Source organism: Rousettus aegyptiacus, unplaced genomic scaffold (assembly GCF_014176215.1).
Source record: "Rousettus aegyptiacus isolate mRouAeg1 unplaced genomic scaffold, mRouAeg1.p scaffold_m13_p_8, whole genome shotgun sequence".
Classification (NCBI taxonomy): Eukaryota; Metazoa; Chordata; class Mammalia; order Chiroptera; family Pteropodidae; genus Rousettus; species Rousettus aegyptiacus.
Genome location: NW_023416311.1, coordinates 55,784,421 through 55,803,488, shown reverse-complemented (window position 1 = coordinate 55,803,488; position 19,068 = coordinate 55,784,421). Strand labels below are relative to the sequence as shown.

At 31.6% G+C, this 19,068-nt stretch overlaps 1 protein-coding gene across 2 annotated transcripts in view; it reads right to left on the bottom strand.

Annotated features, from left to right (window-relative positions):
• Nucleotides 1–19,068, bottom strand: part of KIAA0825 (KIAA0825 ortholog) — a 352,289-nt gene that overhangs the window by 239,363 nt on the left and 93,858 nt on the right. For both annotated transcript variants that reach the window (XM_036226108.1, XM_036226109.1), the window contains 5 exons: nt 16,406–16,633; nt 15,043–15,308; nt 13,482–13,632; nt 9,046–9,236; nt 6,440–6,622 (listed from right to left, as the gene is read on the bottom strand). In XM_036226108.1, coding sequence (XP_036082001.1) covers nt 6,440–6,622; nt 9,046–9,236; nt 13,482–13,632; nt 15,043–15,308; nt 16,406–16,633 — 1,019 coding nt within the window. The remainder of the gene's footprint in view (nt 1–6,439; nt 6,623–9,045; nt 9,237–13,481; nt 13,633–15,042; nt 15,309–16,405; nt 16,634–19,068) is intronic.

Sequence of the window (19,068 nt, the reverse complement as noted above, 5' to 3'; positions counted from 1 at the left end):
GCTCTAGAGCTGGACAGCTTGGGTTTGTAACTTGGTTGTGTTTTTTATTAGATGTATAATGTTGTTTTGCAATATATTTAGCTTCAGTTTTCTCTATTGTAAAATGGAGTTAACACCTAATAATAATCACCTCACAGGGTCAGTGTGATGATTGACATACATGTATAAAGGATTTAGCAAAGTGCCTTATATATAATAAGGGCTCAACATATATAAGGTATTATAAGTATGATAACAATAGTAGTAAATATTCCTTAAGAAGGTCTATGACCATTTCAAACTGACATGGAATTCCCAAGAGTCTGAATGGTTGCCTAGTTACAGTTTTATCCTCAAGATTAGAAAAATAATGGAGAATCTAATAATAATAGAATGGTTATTTGGTGCCAAAATTTCTTAGACTGAGAACCATTGGCAATATAATACTTCCCAGAACATTTCTCTTACCTAACCTCTTTTACTCCACTGATGATTTCTTAGTCATACTGGTAATAGGAAGGTTATTTGGCTATAAGAAATGTTATGGCAGATGTTTATGGTCTCATAGGGGGTGGGATCTGTATGAGCATTTAATTCCACAGCAAGATCTGAAATTAGTTTCATTATTCTGGAGAGTATAACAGGGTGAAAATTGGCCCACAAGCCTCAATAGGGGAATGAAATGATGAGCTGGATATTAGATAACCTCTAATGATGTTTTGATATACAGTTAACAAAAAGGATCCTCTAAATAATTCATAATAGAGAGCAAAATACAATCGTATGAGCTACAGAATTATATTTTCTACCAGACACAATAGATTTTTGATATAGCAAATTTAAATACTCCTTTAAAAGTAAGTAACTGTCTATAGGTTGAAGCAAAATACATTTACTCCCATTCCCAAATTAACAGATTGTAAAGATAGCTTTGCTCATGGGGGAAAAATGAATCTGGAGAAATTCCTCCCTCCAATGTCAACTAAACCAAGCTCCTCTCCCCTCACTAACATCACTGCCTCTGGTCTCACCACACCATACCATTTGAGGACTCTATCCCAGATTCCATCTCTTTTGGTTCTCTGATTTACAATTATGTTACCTCTTCCTTTTTGCATTGAGAAATCTGATTGAGTTCTTGGGATTATATAGCCAGCTGCTAGAATGAAATAACTCCAACAGACATAAAAAGTGAGAACATATGATAAGCTAAAGAGTTAGCTGGGGTTTATGCTTCTTTTGTGCCACTCCGCTTTTCACTGCCCTCCCAGGAGAACTGAGCCTCATAATGTGAAACTAATAGAATAAACCTCCAACATGGAATCAAGGCAGCCCAAGGATATAAGTTCCAAGAGGGCAGAAGGGTCAAGTCAGACGTCTTCTATCACCTGTGCCTACCACACTACCTGAGCCATTGAAGGTGTTCAATAAATAAAAATACCAAGAAAAGCACACAACTTCAGAAGAAGTAGAACTAGTTTGAAACTGAAATATTGAGACAGTGTGGGAATATATGAGGTAACCAAGGACACGTGAGCCTTTCTGATTGACCTAAAATCACAGACAACTAATTATAAATATGTAGAGATCACCAAATTCAATCTACTTCATTTTAGACATAATACTAAGTTATTGCTTTGCTTTCATAAAACACTTAAGAAGTTGCCTAATGTCATTAAGTGAGAGAAATCAAGGTAAGACACTTGGAATGAAATATAGTTTTCCTGCCCCACTGATGAAAATAGCTCTTCAAGTTTAGAACATGATGATATTAAGTTATAGAATGACTGGCACAATGCTTGGTTTTATAGTAGGTACATAGTAAATACTGATTAAAAAAAGAATGACTAGAAAGTATTGTCTGATACTTCTAAGTGGAAAGGAGGATAAATTTTGGGGCCATCTGTGAAGAGCAATCTTGGATCGTACACAACCAAGGGGTAGGTTGAAAATACAACATATGGTGAACAGATAGAACAAGACCTGATCCCTGAGTATAGAACGAGAACCATCTAGTCAAAGAGTCAGGGCACAGGCCTTCTAAAATGTTAATCACTAAGTTTTACCAGTGCTTTACCTTATTAGTATCACAGATAAAGCTGTTTGATTTTAGGTTTTTCTTTTCTTAAATAAAAATTTCCCCTTAAAAATAATGTTAGCAACCAAAGTGTCCTATGATAAATCATTGGCTAAAGAAGTTGTGGTACATATATACAATGGAATATTATTCAGCCATAAGAGGAGATGAAATACTGCCATTTGTGACAATATGAATGGAACTTGAGATAATAATGCTAAGCGAAATAAGCCAGATGGAAAAAGTTGAAAATCACATGATATCACTTATACGTGGGATATAAACCTAAAAGCAACATATGAACAGGACAAACAAACAGAGTCTCATGGACATGGACAATAGACTAGTGGTCATCAGAGGGTAGAGGAGGGAGATGGGATAAAAGGGGTCAAATATGTGATGACATTAAAGAATTAAAAATAAATAAATTTTTAAAAAATAAAGAAATTTTATCTCATGCCAGGAAAAAAAAATATAATAATGTTAAGAGGGAAGGGGAACAAACAGAGTCATTAAATCTAAACAAAATGCTAAGTGAAGAAACTTCACTTTCTGAATCATTTTACGTTCTTCCAGACACCTTTTTTTTACATTTTAAATATTTTTATTAATTGCATTCAGTCTTTATTTTAACAGCTTTATTGAGATATATAATTCACCACAAAACTTATCCATTTTAAGTGTACAATTAAATGGTTCTTGTTTTATTCACAGAATTGTGTAACTTTCGTCTTTATCTAATTTTAGAACATTACTATTAGCATCAAAAGAAATCCTGTAGCCATTTTTAGCACATACTACCCACTCTCCCTTTCTCTCAGCCCCTGGTAACCACTAATCTAGTTTCTTTCTCTATGAATTTGCCTACTCTGTACATGTCTAGCAAATGGAATCATATAATTTGTGTGCTCTTAAGTCTAGCTTTTTTCATAATATTTTTGAAGTTCATTCCTATTGCAGCGTCTACCAGTATTCCATTCCTTTCTATTGTTGAATAATATTCTACTGTAAGATATGTTACATTTTGTTTATCCTTTCATCAGTTGATGGACCTTGGGTTTTTTTCTACCTTGTGCTATTAGGAAAAGTGTTGCTATGAACATTTGTGTACAAATCTTTGTGTAGATATATGTTTTAATTTTTTTTTGGTGTAAGCGTAAAATTGCTAGGTCATATGACCATATGTTCAACATTTTATATATACATACTCTAATCTTAACATTTTGAAAAACTACCTGTTTTTCAAAGTTTGCCAGATATTTTTGAAGCATAAAAAACAAAGTTTTAGTCCAATATGTTCTGTGTTGTGATAGAGAGTGAAATGTTTTTTTTTTTTTTTAATAAATAAATGAACAGGCAGGGAAGATCGTAACTTTAAAAGATCTAGTTTGAAAAAATCATTAGTTTGAAACCAAACTTTAGACTTAACATTGAAATAACTTGGAATTTAGTGTGATTCAAAAGCCATGTTAATGACACAAAATGAACCCCAAGATAGATCTATTGTCCTTGGTTTAGTGATCGACATTCTGACCTATTTCTGATGATTTCAGCCTCTGCCTGGCATGTTGGCACTTATACAGAAATTTATTCTTCCATATTATTAAATGTTATAACATTGGGGACATCAACTTTTAAAAATTTTGAAAAAGCTTCCACTTTTAGGAGTTTTTATATGATATATTAAAACATTTTTAATTTTAACATTAAAAATTTTACCAGGCTTTCCTAAATTATTGAGGACAGATCTTTCATCCTGCTCATTGTCGTATCCCTTGTGCTTAATCTTTGTACTTAATCATATGGGGCAAAGGAGGCAAAAACATTTATTGACTTGAAACTCAATTTAATTTAACTAAAATTCCAAGAACTAATTTTTAATTTGCTAAAAAAAACTAAACTAAACTAAAACTAACATTCCATGCAAGAAAAATGCAATATATGAAACCACTGTCTGGGTGAATGTGTGAATGTGCATTGACTACACTTCTGAATGTGCAGTTTAACTGCCTTTATGAAAGAACTACAAGTGAGACTCACTTTGGAAAATACATGGTGAATATTTTATGTTTCTGCAGGTCTCTTTCCCTAGAGAGCAAACCTAAAGTACTCCTTTTACAACAGTCTAAAAGAAATCTACAAAAGAGAGTTAAAAAAGAACACATATTTTTGCAAACAGGTTTCATTCTTCTGAAAAGATTTTAAAATCATGTATTCCTACCCTGGGATTCAGTGGTCCTATGCAAAGCTCAGAAAGCAACATACATTCAGTTTATCTGTCAGAACTACTTGGAATAAAGGCAGTCACTATCTAAAAAGGCATATCACATAGTGACAAATGGCAGGTATAGTTTATAAAAAATTCAACACTTTCAACATCTGATTGTTATTTTTTACCAGCTCCTCAAAGCATACAGTTTAATTTTTTAATGTGAGACAGAGATACAGTTTTTTCTAAAATACGAATAATATGACAGCTTCATATCTTGTCTATGAAAAGAAGCTAAATAAGTCAATAGGGTTCTTGCAATGCATGTACATTTTCCCCTAGTTAGTGAGAACATGCTGCCCTGTAGATTTCTTTGCCAAGACAAAGCAAAATATATTTCAAAGATTAGATTTCCATTTCAGAAAAACAATCATAAAATTTAAATCAACATGAATGCATAAAATTTGTGAAAATTTTTATGAACTGAGAAATATTAAAAAAGAATTAAAGTACATGTAGATTTTTCGCTCATGCTTCAAAACAATGTAGCTGTTTTATATTAAGAAAAACCAGAGGCAGTGCTTCATGTAAAATGTTCTATAATCCAGGCTGAAATTAGCAATTTAAATTTGTCGAATGAGGTTGCAGTGCAATATCTAATGCACAAATCACAGAGATTCGAGTACTTCCATAGTTGTTAAAAAAAATGTATCGAAAGGCCACAGGTTAACACTAATGAATGTATGTTACATTATTATTATTAAAATATTCAATCTGTGATAATAATTTATTTGTTTTACAAACGCATTGCAGGGTTAAAACTTTTCTATTCATCTGTGACAAACCATGAAATTCAATATTGCTCACCATGACCAATCCATGAAATTTGTCAACTTTGTTCCTGATTTTCACAGGGCCTTCCTCTTAGATGAAATGACCCATCGAACTAAGAGCATAGCAATTTTTTCATCTATGGTAAATCAGTTTAGTTTATTAGGACTTAGTATGGGCTTCAGACCCTGAGCTTTTTATGATCATAAACCATTATGAATAATCTCGAACTTCTGGCAATTTTTTTGTTTCTCTCCCTTCTGAAAGAATTCTCCATTTCTAAAATTAGTTTTCAAGGTAGGGTGACAGAAGGAATAATATGTAAACAATGCGTTGGTTAAAAATCAAAGAGTAGTTGAAAATTATAGGACAATTGGAACCACGGTTGTTAATTACTCTTAGAGTGTCTAACACAAAAGCCTCAAAATTTACTGAAAATCAAGATTTTTATGTTGTACTTACCAGAATATTAAGAAAAGAATACTTAACCTAATTTATCATAAGAAATAGAAATACTGCATGTCTAACTTTCACTATCTAAGAAATAAAAATATGCAATTATCTAGTTTTTAAGATAAAGTGACTATTTGGAGCAGATTTAAACAAATTACATTAATATTTTATTAGAAGACCTACTGCAACCTTTTCTATATTACAAATTTGAATTAAATAAACCAGAAATAAGCCAGAAAACTAGTTCAAAATTTTTAATATTTCAAAATCTTACTTATTTAGCTAAGTAAAATATGTCAAAATTTAAAAAATGCTATTCCTATTTTCACTTGCCATCACTAGCTCAGACACTAAAGTTTAATACTAAAAAGGTGAATCTATGGTAGATTAACTGACAATATAAAACTATTAGGTCTCTTCTAGATTTGGACATATTTTAGAATTTTTTTTTATTAGAGCAAATCACTTTACATAAAATTAAAAACAAAAATATTTTTTAAAAAAGCAAAATGCCATTAGATACGATTTTATTTTTCATAGAATTTCAAGATATGGCTGAAATAACAATGCAATTAATATAATTTGACCATTTAAAGAATTCAAATAGTGAAGCTCAAAATGACCCTGATTGTATTGGAGACTTATCAACTGAATAGGATTGACCGATAGAGATATGACACAGTATTAGGACTAAATTGCTTTGAGAATGAAGAAAGCCCTATTGGTTAGTGTTAGTTTTGTAAAATGGCCCAATTCACAAAATCAATGCAGTCCAAAAATTTTCTACTTACTATTTTAAAGAATTCAATAAATAATATGAAAATAACTTGGTTAAATCATATTATTTTCTATATTATAATAGCTAAAAAGAAAGTATATTTGATACTTACTGATATAATTCAGTTAATGGTGAAGTCAAAATGACTAATGTTGTAAACAGATTATTACAATGGGTATGAATTTTAAAAATTTTGTCATCTATATACTCATGAGGATTTAAAAGTTTCTTTACAGATGTGCAAACTGACCATAACATGTTCTCAGTGCATATTAAAATTGTTGTGACATCAAGTCTGTTGGAAAGAAAAAGAAGAAAATTTTTAAACAAAATTGTTTTTCTGCTTGATATATACTCTATCATCTATATCTCTTGTATTAAACATAGGTAAGAATAGAAATATTTGGTTAGATACCAGAGCTTCACAGATCAAAGAAAGAGAGCATCAAAGACAGGGTTTCAGTTTCCAGGTGTAAATGACACATAATACCATTATCTTCATGGGTAGTGAGGTCTACAATAGTGAAGTGTTTTAGGAATACTTTTTAAAAAATATATTTATTTTGCGTTATCAGAATAGTATTTAAGAGGTTCAAGTAATTTTCCTTGAAATTATATTCTGCAAAAGAAAAGCCAGATTAAAAGAAAATGTGCTATTATTCACATATATTGATAAGTAACAATTTGATGGCAGAACAATTTTCCTCATCCAAGTATGAGCTGTCAAAAGAAAGTTGCAAGGCTGGGTCACGTGTTCTCCCAGCAAGTGAGAGATGAGAAAAAATGACACCAGAAGTACTAATGTAGAAACATATAATTTCAGAAGTTTTCAATATTAAATACATTTTTGGAAAATATACCATATTATTTACCTTATTTATAAATATATTTACCTGCTTCTAGCTTTATTGAGTTTTAATAGGGATCCAAAGATCTGTTTAAAGATTATTTTGGTATATGACATTTTACGGACCTCAGTTAATTCTCTTCTTTTTTCTTTTAAATTCAGTTTTAAAAAATAGAAGATGGAAATTTTGAAGTGATAAGAAGAAAAATAAGTTAAAGAATCTTTTAAAATAATATTATGGCTTCAAATTTATTATATGTACAATAAATTTATACATACATTAATAATATATAACACTATATATCATATATATGGTTTTGGTGATTTGACATTTAGAGGCTACTGGAATACTAAAAACATTAAGAATCACCTTTAGGAAGGTTTGATTGTAGTTTGCATCTACTTACTCTAACTGCTAATTAAAAAATTACAAATTCAAGATATATGTATATACATACATACACACAAACACATACACACCTGCATAATCTGATTTCCATACTAATACTGGTTTAGGTTTAATATTCAAATATTTTACTTAGAGAAACTAGAAGAAATAACTCTAGCTTTGCATGTCATTTTTATGTGACTACCCAGAAAATAAAAAACAAAAGTCTCTACAGTACAATTATTTAATTAAATATAATACCTATTTCATGAGCTAATTCTAAATCTGATTTCACAAACATCTCATAATGACTTGCCACCTCATAGTCAAAAGTGATTTGTACTATATAAGGAAAAGAATGAGGTATTCTTTGATATAAAAATGGAATTTTCCATCTATTCTTAAGAGTTCAATTTTTAAAAAAATAAATATTTGGCCAGTAATTCAAAACAACCTGTGCAAAATACTATATTTATGAAACACGGTAGCAGGACCTAAATGCCCTTCAAATACAACAAGCATGCTTTATAAGAACACATTCAGGGAATGATTCCTACTGCCAAAGAAAAACAAAACAAAACACGAAAGAGGCCTCAGGTCTGTAGGTTCCTTCTAAAATGTATCTATATATATTTAAAAGACAGACCGTAATCACATTAGTCAGAATATTTATTAAAAAAAAAAAAAAAGTCTTCTCGTCATAGAGACCATTGTTATCAGGTAAGCATGTTTTTGTAATATTCATTGTCTAGATAATTTATGGAATTGGTTTATAATTTGGTTTTTAATTTTATACTCAGGAATTGTTGCTCATCATTTTCTGTGATTTCACATTTTGTTAAACTGGCTTTTAGTAATACATAATGAAAAGAAAGAAATAAAGAAAAAGAGGAAAGAAGTAATTAGAATATATTAAGGAGAAAAACGATTAGACAAAGGAGTTTCCTTAATGAAGATTAACTACAATATTTAAAGGCTTTAAAAAAAACTGAAAAACTAAAATCATCTGGTTGCTTTAAAAAAAAACTGAAAAACTAAAATCATCTGGTTGCTTAGAATCTCAAAGCCAAATTGACTGCTCTATCACAACAATGCTTTTTTCCTCCATTTTGGGACTTCAATTTTCTCTTTATCTATCTATCTATCTATCTATCTATCTATCTATCTATCTATCTATCTATCTATGTGTGTATGTGTGTGTATATATATATATATATATCCTAGATTGCAATATATCTTGAATCATTTTTTAGAAACAAGTGGGTTCTATATGCAATTTTAAGAAGAGAAAAGCATAGTTATTTGATTCAAGTTCCACATTTCCACTTAAATATCTTAAGAAAACTGAATATGATTTCCTTTCAAATGTTAGACACATATTAAATATACAAGAAGTTATGTCATGAGATTCATAATTACATTCTTCTTTATACCAAATGGTAAAAAAGTTTTCTTGAAAAGCAATGGTTTTTACATAGATTACCTTATCTGTGGAGTTCTCTTATAAGTTGGATGAGCCCGAGCATATCTGGAGGCCAGTAGACCCAAAGATTTCTCCAGAACTTCTGCTAAAATCTCCTGGGCTAATTTAGGGGGCAGAATGGTCCAGAGATCATGATGAAGAGCCCAAAAGAAATAATGCCACATCTGGAGTGAGAAGGAGCATCTTTCCCCCTGGCAAAATTACCACACATTAAACAATAGAACCAATTCTTCCAAAATGTCAAAAGTTTGCTTCCTGTGAACCCAATTAGTTCAGGCTGAAAGGAAATAGCTGGAGAGTTTGACACACTAGATGACCAAGAAAGATTTTTGACAAGATGTAAAACATCCTTACTGACAAAGGAACATACATTTTATTTCAACTACAAGACTAGATATTCCAATGCAAATCCAGACCGCAAGCGTTTAACCTAGCATATCTTTGATTCACCTACTCCTGGTCTACATTTTAAAATTTACTTTACACAATCAGCTTTATAGCGGCTAAACAAGTCATGCTAGTTTAAGATAGTGGGCTGCTTCTTCTAAAATTAAATTTTAATTATTTAAATTATTATATTTTTCTGAGACTATTAGCATCATTGAGATAATTTTGCAAATATTCAGATTTCACATTACAATGAGAATGATAAGAAAAAAATTAACTTACATACTGTATACTTATCAACATGTGTGAAACCAAGGGGGATAGGTAACTGTTGAAGATTATTACATTAAACTATTTTATCGATGGAGTTTTAATAACAACACTACAAACAGATAATACAATAGTCTGATTTAACAAGATTTTGTAAAACCTAGGCAGATGCTATCATTATTTCTTATTATTTTCACTGCGCTTCATACTTCCAAGGAGCCAGATTTTCATTCCCTTCCTTCCCCTTATAGACCTCTTCCTGTGTGCCAAATTTTCCCTGACCACAGACAGAGACTCGACAATGGCCAAGGCCAAGGGGAACAGGCAGAAATGAGAAGGTAGCCTCAAGTGATTTACAAGCATTAATTAGTTAACATGCTCACAGGGAGGTATGCTAGTAATTTGACCTCATTTTCTTCAAACCAGATTAAAAGATTATCTGAAATAGGAAGAGTAGAATGCATTCTTCAAACATTATCCTGATTATATAACTATATCAAAAGTTAAACTAGTAAAACTTCCCATTTTATTTCTACATAATCCTTGTTGACTTAAAATGTCTGCTTTGCCCACTATGTATTTTACTCAAACAAATATCATCTAAATAAAAATCTGTTCTCTTATACCGAAAGTGAATACTTTCTTATGCATATGCTCCTATTCATGTTTTCTTTGTGTATAATTCTTCTAGTGATTTCTTTGATCACTAAAATCTTTTTTAGTTACCATTTAATGATAATTTTAGTTATCTATTGGCTTTCAAATGGAGTTTATAAGTGAGTAGAATTGTATCCTTGGGTGGGAAACTTGGGCATCAAATTTCAAAGAGTCAGATGCAATCTGGAGGGGACTTTGACCACCTGCTTCTGACTTTCTGACTATATGTATCAAAACTATTTAAGAAAAAAAATTACAAAATTAATGAGGAAGTAGCAAAATAATAATTCCTTATACTTTCTTTATTGTGTTATGCAATAAAGAATACTTTTAAAAATTTCCTAAAGTAAGAAAGGAGTTTTAAAGCTCAATTTTCTTATACTTTTGGTGTTGTATTTTAATTAAAGCAAAGCTCACTCAGCTGATGTAATGACTAGTATGAATAATTTACACTAACTTTTCCCATGGCAATGGATAGGTGTTTATAATAACATGGTCAACATAATTTCTCATAGTTTTTAAAATATTTTTTAAAAATTCCTTGCAATAAAGAGAAAATAAAAATAATTTTAGGCACACAGATTCCTAAAAGTGAAAAACATTATTTTTAAGACTTTTTAAAATATAAATTTCAAGTTTATATTCCAAACTGGTCATCATTCTCATGATTCTCTTCAAAATGTGTGTAACTTCAATGTATGTAAGGGTTTTCATTAAACTAAATGTGATTCATTTATTTTTCTGACCTGTTTCTCTATTTCTTATCATTTCAAAAGTCCTCTGATAGTAAACATCTGTTATTTTCGTAGACTCACTATAATGTAAACAGATGTGAGTTTTTATTTAGATTATACATCAGGAAACAAGCAGCTGGGTTTTATTATATAGCCACTCAATATTATCTTTGAACAGACAATTCTTTATTCTTTGACTGTTGGAAAACACAAGTTGCTAAAATTGAGCAGATGTCAACTGTACTAAATGCTTAATTTTAAACATGTAATCTGAACACCCACTGTGCCATCCGACCAGCACCTCATCAGAGATACCAAAATCTTCAACTCTCTCAACCTGACAGTTCAGAAAGTGGAAATAATGTACCTAGGGCTCACTTGATATCACAAAACATGAACAAATGTTGCTCCACATCTTGTAAATTTGTTCACTCCTTCTTTACTATACACTGCCCATGGCAATAGGTTCCCCTGAGATCTCTATCCTGCCGTTTGCCTTCAGTCAGGCAGATTTCATCTCCTTTCCTCTCAAAACGGCCCTGCTAAAAAACTAGTCCTGTTTTACAAGTCAGTTGGAATAATGGGGAGAGGAGAAGAAAGGGGTTCAGTGAACAGGATAAAACCCTGTCAGGTACTCCAGTTGTCAAAACATAAAATCTGTGCTATTTTTAGAAGGTTCTTATTTTTGGTAAATAGAAAAGCAGTATCACTTTATTTTTCTGAGCATAAATAACAACCACTAACTCTGCAATTAAATTGTAACTACTGACCATGTAAGTATATGGAAGCTACAGTACCATGTAATCACAGGGTAACTATCTTGTTATTTCTGTCTTTGAAGCTAAAGCGTTGTCATAAGATCTAAGAACCACATGTTACATAGTAATTTGGTTTTTTTTCTTGTTTTTTTTTTTTTAAATCTTGATAACTTCAATAACAGGTTCTCAATGCATCTACTTATTATTTATACTGTACAACTCTTCTAGCTACCAATTTGCATAAGAGGAAACATAAAACCTCTATGTTGGACATATAATCAGATGATACCTGTTTTTCAATGAAAACATCATATAGAATTGCTCATTAGTATACTGACACATTGAAATAGTTTGAAACATGAGATGGATTCATTTTCAACCTCTCTGTTTACCTCAAGGCAAATAAGGAAGCTATGATGCTGCCAAGAGAGGGGAAGCCCAATACTTTCATTCTTATCTCAGGCTACCAGCTGTACTATACCACTTTCTCATTTTCATTCTGCTCACTGCTGTTTGAAGTATGTCAGGTTTGGAAAATTCTATATGGATGCTCTTGCAAAAAGAAAAACTATCTGGGAAGGGCCTCTAAAGGAGAGATGAAATGGCCTTAGAATAAGTGGAAAATCCTTTTAAAGAGGTTCTTATTAGCTACTCTTCTCTGGTGTAGCAACATTTATTCGATTACTAACTCTGCCACAAACAGAGCCACAGGAACCTTCAGTGTCAGGGAGGTGACAAGAGTGAATTGGTTGAATAAAATTCCAGTCTATTTTTCTCAATACTCCATAGTGATTAGGACAACCAAGAAAAACAAAAACCATAGCCTTCAATCTAAAGGAAAGGGTAGATGAGACTAATGAAGTTAGATTTGACTGACGAATTTTTTTAAAACCCTGATTATCTCTTATTAAGATATAAATGTTTCACCCTGCCCTGAAAGCGACTTCGAGGAATTTTAAATATTGTAGTTTATGTATTAATCGATGGGATTTAGAGGAAGGGAAAATAATGAAGCCTGATGATGAATAATTTTAACTAACTCTGGGTTTGGTTGCATTGGTAATCATTAGGCTTTAATTCAGTAGAAATTTGGGATTTCAAAACACAGGCTAAATGAAAATAAGTAAGCTATAAATGATCAGATGGTTCCTAAAGCACACTCATAAGAAAATACAATGACAAGGAAAATAAATAAGTGTAAAGAATAAAGCAGCTTAATAAAAAATATTTATCAAACATAGATTGAAATACATAACAAGAAAAAAAAGTGCAAGAATACCTATAATTGATCCCTTTGGAAAAAATACAAGGTTATAGCATTTTGGCATTGTTATCTCTTAGAATTTTCATTTCATCCCATTATATTTCAACTTATCATATAGCACTGAAACACTGCAGCGCAAATTAAGTTATTTTTACTTTTAAGCAGAAGGAGAGTTCTGATGTCTAATTATTTCAGGTTTTTAAAAACAGTGTTTTTCCTAAGTACAAATTCAATATTTTAAAAATATTATCCTAACAGCCTTCGTGTGTTAGTAATGCCAAGCTCATGTTTCTAATTAGCCAGAAAGCAGGTAGGCAGTAAAACATATTTGTGTAAAAAGAAGGGATAGTAAACTTAACTTCACACCTCATAAAAAGCTTTGTAGTCATCCCAGTGATGGCTCTCAGCATCCTGTAAAATGCTTGTAGCACAAACTCTGACGCAGTAGTCCGTAACCTGAAACTGTAGAGTGTTGATGAATTCCTGATATCGTTGGACAGGCACCAGGAATATGGGTCTGTTCAGAGGGAATGATCAAAGGGACAGAGATTTAAGGCCTGTGCAGTAGGAGGTAACAATCTCCAGTACTACAAATGGTTTTGATTATTAGATATCAATCATTCATTTCCTCCTAATGCTTAAGTCTGCATTCACATTCACTTTCCAAAAAAAAAAAAAAAAAAAAAAAGCTGGTCTTTGTTTTGCAAGTCCTTTGAAAATGTACATCTGCTGTTCCACAAATATGCACTTCAACTTGAGACAAACTGCATTGTCAATATATCATTCAAAAATAAAAGTATTCTTTGTAAGCCTATTATTAGAGATCAGTGCATTATTTAGGCATTAGGTTATTGTTGTTATAGAGAACACATGCATTTGTCAGAACCAACTTTTATAAAGCTATCACACCTCTCACAAATATACTCTTTTTATTTTAAAAATTGTAATTTTGTATATGTCAATTATCTCCTAAACTGTTTTAAAATATTCAACAGAAATAAAGTGATTTCTGGCACATTTTGTTTATAAATTTAACTATGAATCACAACATCTGACTGCTTATGAGAATTAAAGAAATGTCACAGTTATATCCTACATCAAGCCAAATTTATATTACTTTATCTTTAGCTATTTATGTTATGTTTTCTCTCATAACTAAGGAACCTCAAAGGCTGAATAAGTAATATAGAATAGATTCTTGGGTTCACACTGGACTGCCGGGTTCACATGTTCCCTTTGCAAGGGGCCACACTATCTTCTAGAGAGCACAATAGGGTAGTCAGAAAGACCATGTGATAATATCTGTGGTCATTTTAATTTTATGTACAGAAAACATAGAATCACTTTAGACTACTAATACATGAGAATTAACACTGACGAATGCTTCCTTCTTAAATGTTAAGGGTAGTTTATTAATAAATCAATGTTCTAAAATATGTTTACATTAGTCAACAGAATAGACTGAAATGCATTTTTTTTTCTATGTTATCTCCTAACTTCTTGTAGGCTTAGAAACAAAAGAGAGAAGTGCCTATTTCACAACTGTGTTATACAAGGGACAAAAAAGAGTTTATTTTTCCTTTTCAGTGTAGTCAATACAAAGTATCTCACATGGAAAGGGTTCGTTTGGTTATGTCATAACAGCATTCATAAAATTGTTGCTCCAGATTAGAATATGAAAAATGCATGGGTCTTTTGAGTGAGCCATTAGAAAAAAATATCTTTCTTACTATTTATGTTTCTGATTTAATATATCCCATGTTTCACCTTTTTGACATTTCCTAGTCAAGACAAATGAAAATATTTCACCATGTTAATTATTATTTTCTCTTTCTTAAACATTACCATCAAAATTTCACTCCTGTGATACACAAAGAGTACATGTTACTATACACATGGACATCAATTTAATTTAAATGACACTCACTTCTTAGTATTTTCTTTCATCAAATTATCATATTGAGTAAAATGCTGGAAGACACACACTGCCGTGGAGAGCAGTATGTGCAAGTTTTTCAGGGGTGCTTTGGAAGGAACCTCCTTGCCTCTCTCTTGCAGTCTCTCCAGGACAGCTGTTGCCACTTTATAACAGGCCTCCACAAAGTTTGCTCTAATTTCCTGAAAAGAATCATCTCTGCATGCCAGAGCCAGTGGAAGCATTGTGTCAAGTTTTTCCATGATGTCAGAACAAAACTAGGGAGAAATAAATGTAGCACCAAGTTATTTGTACTCTGACAGCACCATGTAATTTATGTACAGGGGAGTCAAATTCCTAAATAATGAATTTGGCATCAAACATAAATATGATGATATAACTTTATAGTAATCAATTTCTCAGTCGTAGAAAGCTAAGTGTTTTATGTCAAATAAGGAAATACCGAAATGATGCTTCTCTATATATAACTTTCAAACTTTATGCTTACCAGACATTATGAAAAATTCAAAAAATAGCTTTGCATGACAATACTTTTATTTGTAGTTAAATACGTATCCTTGATATTAACATGATTGCATTATTTTTAAATTTATTTTAATTTTCTTTTACTAAATTTTTCAGAAAAGATTTTTTAATTAATCACATGTAAATAAGGTCATGTCAGTTTAAATTAATCTAGAAGCATCAAAAACAACCTCCTGTAGCATCTTTTTATTGGCGAGGAGTCAGCAACTTTTAGAAGTAATGCCTGTCTACTTCTTAAGGGAAGGCAAAACTTGCCTCTACTTAGATTAGCCAAACGTGTTGTCTGGGTAATGTTCTGGAGCCTCAGCATGGCAATCTTTAAGAACTCTTTTAAAATCATTTCAGTCATGGGTTGCTGAATTCATTGTGGACTTAATACCGGGTAACCGTATTGATCTATTTGCATAATTACCTATTATTTTCTCAGTGTATTCTGTGACTCTCAAAGCACATATCAATATGTAAGACTGATGCTAATGAAACAGAATGTTCTTTAAGGCATAAAAACAGATTTAAAAGTTGCCTAAACCAATAAAACACAGTAACTCTAAATTTCTCTCGAAGTCATTCAAAGGTATAACCCAAACAAGTCGTAGACATATGGAAAACAAGATGGCAACAAGTCTAAGTTCTTTTTGTTAGTAATGGCCCACAATACCAGAGAAGAAAACTGGTATTGGGTCAATTACCAAGTGTTTGCCAAGAGACGCCACCATTTTTCTACAAGTTCCCTTTCAATGGCTTATATATTAAAAAAATAAAAATAAATAAAAAAAAAAGCAAAGCCTCATTATGCCAGTCTACCGTTTTGAAAGGATTTGGTACTTGCCTTTGCAATTTTCTTTGGTCGGTCCTCCTCAGGAACCACACGGCTATCTTGCCAAACTTGTTGGACATTTACAAGGTTCATAGCATAGGTCACAGCTGAAGACCTTTCGTTCTGTTCCTGCTGGAGAATTTTTAGGGAAAAATCTTCAATTGCTGTTGTTATACAATGTGCCATGGGAAGAGATATTTCTTTAAATGCACTTCTCCAGCCAAAATCTAGGAAAGTAGCCTGAAATATAAATTTATATGGCATTATATTAATTTTAACTCACCAACAAGTATTTCTATTGTTATAGATATAAAATTATTGCTTTCATTCAGCATGTCGAATATAGGTATTTTTTGATAAGCTGTAAAAGCCATTCTTACAACCTGAAATATATTACCCAGTGAATAAAGCAATATACAAAAACATGTACATTCTTTAACACACAGTAATATCCTGACATTTCATTTTAATTCATCAGTGAATTTAATCAAAAATTTTTTCAAAATTTAATCTCTTAAATATAGTTCAATAAAACCATCTTATGAGAGCCGAAAGTTATACTTACTATTTATCACATCAAGCAAACTTTAAATTCAATATATTTAATAAAGTCTAAATTAGATTTTATAGTCTTTTTTAGAGTTTATTGTTAACAAGTATTGCAGCATGACAGCATTTAATATTCAACCTTTTATTTCTTTTTCACTCTCAGAAATCCAGATAAGCCAAAAAATAGTAATAAATATATTTCTCAGAGAAAATACATCACTGCACCTTCCTGGATCTTTACTTTAGAATTTTATTTAGTTTCTCCACTCTTAGAGTGGTAAGTGGCACTACTTTTGTTCCAGGAAATGAAAAATTAAAATTATCTGAATTACTCTGTGTGGGGGGAATGGGAAGTTTGGGGTGGAGGCTGGTGTTATTTTCTTTTATTCTTTTGGTCTTTGTCTCACATGGCAATATATTTATGAATGTATATTTTCCCCAAGTCCTCTTATGTTCTCTGGTACTAAAAACATCATGGGTAGTAGGCTGAACCTGTGCTTAGAATTAAACTTTCCCTGTTTTTATATAATCTTGTTTACAGTAATAATTTACCTACCGCAACTTCAGAAGACTCCAGGCTCAATATCTCTGGCTAAATTACTTATTTTTATGGATCCTAGGTTTTTTGTCAGAAAAATAAAAGAGCTGAATTGGTTGATTTCTATGGTAACTTTTAGTCTAAAATTACTGAGATTATGATCATTAACTTCATTTTCTTGTACAAACATCCCACTCAGCATTAATTTTATGCTTTGTGTATATACTGTATAAAGTAATAAAGGTGATTCTTCTAGAAAATCTATGATTCCATGATTCATTCTATAATAAAAAAAGTGGCTCTCGTTCTCATTATGCATATAATTAAGTTGTAATTGAACTTTCTAAAATTTCTTTGGACTTTTAATATCATGGGGCTGGAAAACACATCTCTCATCTTATTTTTGCATAAAATTATTCAATATTTGAATCTACTCAGCTCATATAATCTCCTTCCTTATAAGTGAAACTTTAAAAGTGCCATGGACATAGTCCCAGACTATAATAGTATTTCTTTGAGACATATTTATGACAGAAATGTAAAAAGGAAACCACCTCCACAAAAATTAAAAAATAACAATAAAACTCTAGTTTTTATTTCCCCACCAGGGCATATCTATTCATTAAAATTATTCATTCATTCATTCATCCATACACCCAACGAAATACATCCTGGTAAAAATCGCCTGATGTGTGTTTGTCCGTGTGTGTGTGTGCGCGCGCGCGCATGTGTGCAATGATAATTACCTTGGCCCATGGTAATTTATATGTAATTATCTTGTTCCATCTGATATCTTGTTCCATTTTCTTTTCCAAATATAAAAATCAAGCGCATAAATAGCTGTTCTTAAAAAAGACAACTAAAATCTTTACTACTGCAATGTTCTCCTAGAAGTCTATTTGTTTTCATGAAATATTGTTTGTTTCCTTCTACTCTTTCCATATGATGTGAAATATTCCAGTTAGAATAAAGAACATTTACTAGTTGATCAAAGAAGAAAGAGGAAACAATGTGGCTTTCTGTTCTGTGCACAAAGTAAATACCTGTTGAATCCCTTCTTTCATCACTTAATGCTAATTTCTTTATACCTACTCTGATTTTTGGTTAAAGTATAATGTATAACTTTTCATTTTCCTGATTATTTTCTTTGCTTTCTAAGTCGAAACTGTTAAAATTCTGTGTTCTTTTGCTTTTTGAAATGTTTGCCTATTATATCAGTCAAGATCCATTCAGAAAACAGAAATCACTCTAGGTATTTCAAAAGAAAAAATTTTAACTGTAGGTTACCAAGGTGATAAAATTTTGAGGAGCCAAACATGGGTTATGAAGTAAAGATAGCTATTAATATAGCAGGAAGCCACTACCATTCCTGGGGCTGGAGGAACAAAGCAAGGGGACTATCTATGGAAGTCTAGTTACTGGGGCCACCAGTCAAAGTTGAAGGTAAGGCGGACCTGCCAGGTTGAACTGAAACCATGGAGGGAGGACTGTGAGGTTGGAACAGGGCCTACAGAAGAGTTAAAGGAGTTATGGATACAGAGAGAGGAGAAGAAATACTCTGGTTTTCTCCAACATCTATCCTCTAGGT